Source organism: Lactuca serriola, chromosome 3 (assembly GCF_051521515.1).
Source record: "Lactuca serriola cultivar US96UC23 chromosome 3, Lser_US96UC23_V15, whole genome shotgun sequence".
Lineage (NCBI taxonomy): Eukaryota > Viridiplantae > Streptophyta > Magnoliopsida > Asterales > Asteraceae > Lactuca > Lactuca serriola.
The window spans coordinates 51353039-51360954 of record NC_136410.1 but is presented as its reverse complement, the minus strand read 5'-3'; the positions used below and the strand labels follow the sequence as shown (position 1 = coordinate 51360954).

At 38.9% G+C, this 7916-nt stretch overlaps 1 protein-coding gene and 1 non-coding gene across 2 annotated transcripts; both read left to right on the top strand.

The window, feature by feature from the left end:
* The first annotated feature begins 1518 nt into the window (after positions 1 to 1518).
* Positions 1519 to 7451, top strand: LOC145092273 (callose synthase 12-like). Its single transcript, XM_079030203.1, has 3 exons — positions 1519 to 6884; positions 6966 to 7037; positions 7145 to 7451. Exon 1 carries the CDS (start codon positions 1601 to 1603, stop codon positions 6869 to 6871), a length of 5271 nt encoding a protein of 1756 aa, XP_078886329.1. The 5' UTR covers positions 1519 to 1600; the 3' UTR covers positions 6872 to 6884; positions 6966 to 7037; positions 7145 to 7451.
* On the top strand, positions 4560 to 4639 carry LOC145096500 (small nucleolar RNA J33). The gene has a single exon (XR_013703905.1). It is a non-coding gene; the product is annotated as a small nucleolar RNA J33 (small nucleolar RNA).
* Positions 7452 to 7916: the final 465 nt, after the last annotated feature.

Sequence of the window (7916 nt, the reverse complement as noted above, 5' to 3'; positions counted from 1 at the left end):
AATTTTGCATTCATCGTAAACTTATAAAAAGAAAGCAAAAAAACAGATAAATAAATAAAATAAATACTCATGGGTGGCTGATGAATATTGTTCAAAAATACTCACATGCAATAAAAGTAAATTAAAGTGTGACACGAATCTTTGCATATAGTGATTGTATCACGCATGCATGAATAGTTAAAGAAAAAGTTGAATGGTCAAGGAAAATGATTGCATGCATGCATGAATAGTTAAAGAAAAGTTGAAAGGTCAGAAAAATTGAATGCATTAAATCACGGGTTGGTGAACCCTATAGAAACAAACAGCTCCTCCAAGCCGCTAAACCCAATTAAAAGGAACTTGTTTGCCGGCGGTACCGGAGGTACCGCCCTAACCCATTTGTAAATTTTGAAATGACTCCGTGTGGCCTTATAAATATGCAGAAGTATAGATATTTTGCCAACGTTTTATAAATAAATGAACGTCACAACGTCATGAGTCAATTTGTTGATATATATGACAAGTTTGGATGGATGAGTTGATTACCCACTTTTTTTTAATGATAATAAATACTACAATTGACAATTACCCAAAACATGAGGCACACAATTAACCCATCAAACGAGTTTCAACGAATGAAAGTTTACCCTTAACATTTTTTTCTTTCCTATAGTCATTGACAACCTTTCACACATAAAACTTAATCATGAACAAGTGTTTGTTTAGATAAAATTGATAAAGATTTTGTTTTGGATAGATGATTATAAATAAAAATTATTTATTTTTTAGATGGCTAATCACAAAAGTGGAATATATAACAAATGATTATATATTTCGCAATTTACATTGATCAAGGTTATTTTGTAGTGCGAGAAAAAATTCGTCAATTCTTTAAATTGATCTGTCATCTTAGTATTTTTGTGATTAGTCTTTATTGCTTGTGTTAAATGAAAGGAGGAAATGACCATAAATATCAAGTGGATATACTAATTGCTTTGTAGCTATCAATAATGGGATATATGTAAATAATGAAGATTAATGATTCAAAATACTTTTCACACATATAATGCATAGAAACATAATTAATATTAAAATAACCTAACTTATTATGTAATCAAGTTTATACTAGTCGACAAAATGAACCTAAACAATAAAACATCATTACATATTTAAATACGATGATCAAGTCAAATGTCATTGAAATTAACATTATATATGTATAAATCTGAATCTATTAAATGTAACGTCATATTCATTGTATATTTTTCAATTATCAAGATACCTTAAATAAAGATGATATCATAGTTAAGCATACCTTATTCTCAATATAAGTATTTCATAAACTTTAACAAAGTACAATATACACCCTAAATAATATCTAAAGCTTTAAATAAATTCAAATTTGAATCTTAGAGTATAATAATATAATATACACCTGTATTTGAAAATTTGGGGCAAAGAAAAGATTAAAAGCGCGGAAGAAAAGGTCTAATCACGCGGTCACATGGCCCCACTACCTCCTGCTTTTTTCTATTCGTTTCTCCCAATCAAAATGTAACGTTTCCTTACACCCCTCACTCGTCTCATAGTCAAATTGTGCTCTCCGATCCCCACCTCCACGATGACCCACCGGCAGCGTACTCCGCCGTCGCCGGAACCAGACTTATCTGATGAATCTCCCTACAACATAATCCCAATCCACAATCTACTAGCAGATCATCCGTCCCTCCGTTTCCCAGAAGTTCGTGCCGCCACCGCTGCTCTACGGGCTGTTGGCGACCTACGCAGACCGCCCTTCATTCCATGGCAACCTCACTACGACCTCCTCGACTGGCTTGGCGCCTTCTTTGGTTTCCAATCGGACAACGTTTCAAACCAGCGGGAACACCTCGTTCTCCACCTCGCCAACGCCCAGATGCGGCTCCAGCCACCGCCAGACAATATCGATACTCTCGACCCCTCCGTGCTACGCCGCTTTCGCCGTAAGTTACTCAGCAACTACACCCACTGGTGCTCCTTCCTCGGCCGTAAATCCAACATCTGGATCTCTGACTCCCGCCGCCAATTCTCCGCCTCCGACCACCGCCGTGAGCTTCTGTACGTTTCACTTTATCTACTTATTTGGGGTGAGTCCGCGAATCTACGCTTTATACCCGAATGTATCTGTTATATATTTCATCATATGGCTGAGGAGCTGAACAAAATTCTAGAAGATTACATCGATGAGAACACAGGTAGGCCTGTTTTGCCCTCAATTTCTGGGGAAAACGCATTCCTGAACCGCGTTGTTAAACCAATTTACGATACTGTTAAGGCCGAGGTAGCGAACAGTAAGAACGGCACAGCACCACATTCAGATTGGCGGAATTACGATGATATAAACGAGTACTTCTGGAGCAGAAGGTGTTTCGAGAAATTGAAGTGGCCTATAGATATCGGGAGCAATTTCTTCGCAACGACAAGCAAAGGGAAGAGGGTAGGGAAGACAGGTTTCGTGGAGCAGAGATCCTTTCTGAACCTGTTTAGAAGCTTCGATAAGCTCTGGACTATGTTGTTTCTGTTTCTACAAGCTGCCATCATCGTTTCCTGGAGAGATCCAGACCATACTCCATGGAGGGCGTTAAAGAACAAAGACGCCCAAGCAAAAGTTCTAAGTGTGTTCATAACTTGGAGCTGTTTGCGGTTTGTGAAAGCTCTTCTTGATGCTGTGATGCAGTATAAACTCGTTTCCAGAGAGACTTACTGGCTTGGTGTAAGAATGGTGTTGAAGATCATTACGTCTGTTATCTGGATCATAATCTTCGTGGTGTTCTACACTAGAATCTGGAATCAAAAGAAGGATGATGGGCGTTGGTCAGGTGCAGCCAATAAACGAGTGGTAACTTTCCTTGAAGTCGCATTAGTGTTCATCCTCCCTGAAATTCTAGCTCTTCTTCTCTTCATTCTTCCATGGGTTCGTAACTTCATTGAAAACACAAACTGGAGAATCTTCTACCTCATAACCTGGTGGTTCCAAAGTAGAACTTTTGTAGGCCGTGGACTGCGTGAAGGTCTAGTAGACAACATCAAGTATTCTTTATTCTGGATCATTGTTCTTGCCACAAAGTTCTGTTTCAGTTACTTTTTACAGATCAAACCAATGATTAAGCCCACAAAAGATCTTCTAGACCTCACAGATGTCACATACGAATGGCACCAATTCTTTGGTAACAGCAACAGGTTTGCAGTAGGCCTTTTATGGCTACCAGTTGTTTTAATCTATCTCATGGACACACAAATCTGGTACTCCATTTACTCTTCCTTCGTGGGTGCTGCAGTTGGGCTTTTTAGTCATTTGGGTGAGATCAGAAATGTCCAACAACTAAGATTAAGGTTTCAGTTTTTCGCAAGTGCAATGCAGTTCAATCTTATGCCTGAAGAACAGTTGTTGAACACAAGAGGGACTTTTCGGTCAAAGTTCAAAGACATTCTCTATCGATTGAAGCTAAGATATGGTCTTGGGAGACCATTCAAGAAACTCGAATCAAACCAAATCGAAGCTCATAAATTTGCTTTGATATGGAACGAAATCATTTTGACATTTAGAGAAGAAGACATTGTTAGTGATCTTGAAGTCGAGCTTCTTGAATTGCCTCAAAACACATGGAACATTAGAGTTGTACAATGGCCATGTTTGTTGCTGTGTAACGAGTTGCTTCTTGCTTTAAGCCAAGCAAAAGAGTTAGTTGATGCTCCCGATAGATGGCTATGGAAGAAAATCGGGAAAAACGAATACAGAAGATGTTCAGTTATTGAAACTTATGATAGTATCAGACACTTGCTTCTAACAATTGTACAATACAACACACAAGAACACTCAATCCTCACAACATTATTTCAAGAAATCGATAACTCAATCAACATCGAAAAGTTCACTAAAACTTTCAACATGTACGCCCTGCCTACAATCCACACAAAGCTCATCACTCTTGTCGACCTCTTGATAAAGTCAAACAAAGATGTCAACAAAATAGTCAACACATTACAAGCACTTTACGAGGTTGTGATTCGCGATTTCTTCAAAGAAAAAAGATCCATGAACGAGTTAAAAGAAGACGGTTTAGCCCCTCACAGGCCACTTTCAGGTGCGGGTTTACTTTTTGAGAATGCAGTTTCACTACCCGATTCAAAAAACGAAAGCTTTTACAGACAAACGCGAAGACTCCACACGATTTTGACTTCCCGTGACTCCATGAACAACATTCCCGTGAATCTTGAAGCAAGAAGACGAATTGCATTCTTTAGCAACTCATTGTTCATGAACATGCCACATGCACCTCAAGTGGAGAAGATGATGGCTTTCAGTGTTTTGACACCTTACTACAATGAGGAAGTGGTGTACAACAAAGAACAGCTTCGAACAGAAAATGAAGATGGGGTTTCCACTCTTTATTATCTTCAGACAATCTATGCAGATGAATGGGTGAACTTTTTGCAACGGATGCGTCGCGAAGGGATGCTGACTGAAGACGAGTTATGGACAAAAAAGTTAAGAGATTTGAGACTTTGGGCATCCTACAGAGGGCAGACACTTGCCCGAACTGTCAGGGGTATGATGTATTATTATCGGGCACTTAAAATGTTGGCTTTTCTTGATTCAGCTTCTGAAATGGACATTCGTGAAGGTGCAAAAGAATTAATTCCAATGGGGGGTAGTGCTCGGGATTTAACCCGGGCAGATAGTCGGGTCAGTATGATGTTCAAAGGGCACGAATATGGAACAGCTTTAATGAAGTATACTTATGTAGTTGCGTGTCAGATATACGGGACCCAAAAGGCGAAAAAGGACCCACATGCTGATGAGATTCTTTATTTGATGAAAGAGCATGAAGCGTTACGTGTGGCGTATGTTGATGAGGTGGCGACGCCTGGTGGGACGGATTATTTCTCTGTTTTAGTCAAGTTTGACCAAACTCTTGGAAAAGAAGTTGAAGTTTATCGGGTCAAGTTACCGGGTCCGTTAAAACTCGGGGAAGGTAAACCCGAGAATCAAAATCACGCCTTGATTTTCACCCGTGGAGATGCTGTTCAAACCATTGACATGAATCAAGATAATTACTTTGAAGAAGCTTTGAAAATGAGGAATCTGTTAGAAGAGTACAAACAAAAATACGGGATCCGTAAACCGAATATCCTAGGAGTTCGCGAAAACATCTTCACGGGGTCCGTTTCCTCACTCGCGTGGTTCATGTCAGCTCAAGAAACGAGTTTTGTCACTTTGGGTCAACGGGTCCTCGCGAACCCGTTGAAGATCCGTTTACATTACGGGCACCCGGATGTTTTTGATCGCTTCTGGTTCATGACACGTGGCGGAATCAGCAAAGCTTCAAGATTGATCAACTTAAGTGAAGACATTTTCGCAGGGTTTAATTGTACTTTAAGAGGCGGAAACGTAACCCACCATGAGTATATTCAAGTAGGAAAAGGTCGCGATGTGGGTTTAAATCAAGTCTCCATGTTTGAAGCCAAAGTTGCAAGTGGAAACGGTGAACAAGTTTTGAGTAGAGATGTATACAGATTGGGTCAACGCCTTGACTTTTTCAGAATGCTTTCTTTCTTCTACACAACAGTCGGATTCTTCTTCAACACAATGATGATTTCTTTAACTGTATACGCTTTCTTGTGGGGCCGATTATATCTCGCATTAAGCGGGGTTGAGAATTCGGTTTCGGAAAACGCAAATACAAATAACGCATTGGGGACGATTTTAAACCAACAGTTTATCGTCCAGCTTGGACTTTTCACAGCTTTACCAATGATTGTCGAAAATACCCTCGAACACGGTTTTCTCGCAGCTATTTGGGATTTCATCACAATGCAGTTACAACTCTCGTCTGTTTTTTATACATTCTCGTTGGGCACGCGTTCGCATTACTTCGGGCGGACGATTTTACACGGTGGAGCGAAATATCGGGCAACCGGGCGGGGGTTTGTCGTCCAACACAAATCTTTCGCTGAAAATTACCGATTATACGCGCGAAGTCATTTCATAAAAGCGATCGAACTTGGTTTAATCCTGACTGTTTATGCTGCTTATAGCCCTGTGGCTAAAGGAACCTTCACTTACATCGCGTTAACCATTTCAAGTTGGTTTCTCGTGGTGTCATGGATCATGGCTCCATTTGTGTTCAACCCATCCGGATTCGACTGGTTGAAAACCGTGTATGACTTCGATGATTTCATGAATTGGATTTGGTTTAAAGGAGGCGTGTTTGCAAAACCGGAAGAAAGCTGGGAACGATGGTGGTATGAAGAACAGGATCATTTAAGAACAACGGGTTTGCTCGGGAAAATATTCGAAATCATTTTGGATCTTCGATTCTTTTTCTTTCAATACGGGATTGTTTACCAATTAGGGATTGCAGCTGGAAGCAAAAGTGTTGCGGTTTATATTCTTTCGTGGATTTACATTATTGTGGCTCTTGCGATATATTCGGCGATTGTGTATGCGCGCGATAAGTACTCTGCGAAAGAGCATATTTACTATCGGCTTGTGCAGTTTCTTGTGATTGTGATTGGGATTTTGATAATTATCGCGTTGTTGGAGTTTACGAGTTTTCGGTTTCTTGATATCTTGACGAGTTTGTTGGCGTTTGTTCCTACTGGGTGGGGTTTTTTGTTGATTGCTCAAGTGTTTAGGCCGATTTTGGAGAAGAGTTTTATATGGGCGACTGTTGTGTCGGTTGCAAGGACTTATGACACGATGTTTGGGGTGGTTGTGTTGATGCCTGTGGCGGCTTTGTCGTGGTTGCCTGGGTTGCAGTCGATGCAGACGAGGATCTTGTTTAATGAAGCGTTTAGTAGAGGGTTGAGGATATTTCAGATTGTTGTTGGGAAGAAATCCAAAAGTTGAAGTGTCATTCGAGGTAAAATCTTTTTTTTTTTTTTTTAAATGTTTTGTAGTTATGATGATGATAATGATGATGATGATGATGGTGATGTTGCAGGGTTTGTTCGGATGGATATATGAGCTTAGAGTTTGTAGAAGCAGCGCTGAGGTGTTTGTTATATAAACAGAGGTTTGTGTTTTATCTTGATGTTAAAATAAAGGTGAAATGAAGTAGTGTCTTGAGGATGCATGATAAATGTGTGGAATGAATTAATAATGAATATATTTGTTGTACAGGTTTGTTTGATGTGGGGGATGATATGATGGAAGGAGTATATATACAAAATATAGAAGATGAGATGATGGTGTACAGGCTTGTTGATTTTTTCATTAGCAGCATGTGAAAAAAGTCTACTTACTTGTGTAGTTAAAATGAGAGATGATCACTAGACAATATTTTTGGTAAATCTGATTTGTTTATTTGTGAATTTTGTGTATTTTCTTGTTTAGTGAGAGGACTAGACGATATTCTTTTTGGACAGATAGTTGTCTATCAACAACTTTGAGTAGATTGGAGGTTATTCTATTTCAATTTCTATTTCTATTTCTATGTGTTTAATTAAATATCGTAATGACTTTTGCAGCATTTAAGGATTGGTTGGGTGCTTTGTTGTCATAATAATTTGTATATATCTTCCTAAATCAATTTTGTATGATAGTAATGCTTCCTGGACCAGGTGTCATGGGGCAGAGAAAGTCGAGATTTTTATCTCTTAAATTAAATAGTTTCTTAAAAGCAAACCAATTATTTATTTATTGTCTTCATAACCGTTTCACATCTTCCATCAAAGAAATGGAAAGAACGCTTTCTGTTTGTGAGTTATGAGTTCTCGAATTTCCCTATGAATGAGAGGCCTGCGGAGAGTTCGCAATTCACCAAAGATGTTAAGATGATATGCTCTTTAAAAAATGTTTTTTATTTTTTATTTTTACCAAAGTAGTAAAATTTGAGCCAATAGTCGCATATACAACACATCTTTAATGTTAGAAATAATTAAGGAATAACAAG

What these genes read in the sequence shown, in the direction of transcription:
- LOC145092273 (XM_079030203.1), top strand. Translation starts at nt 1,601, where the DNA reads ATGACCCACCGGCAGCGTACTCCGCCGTCGCCGGAACCAGACTTATCT.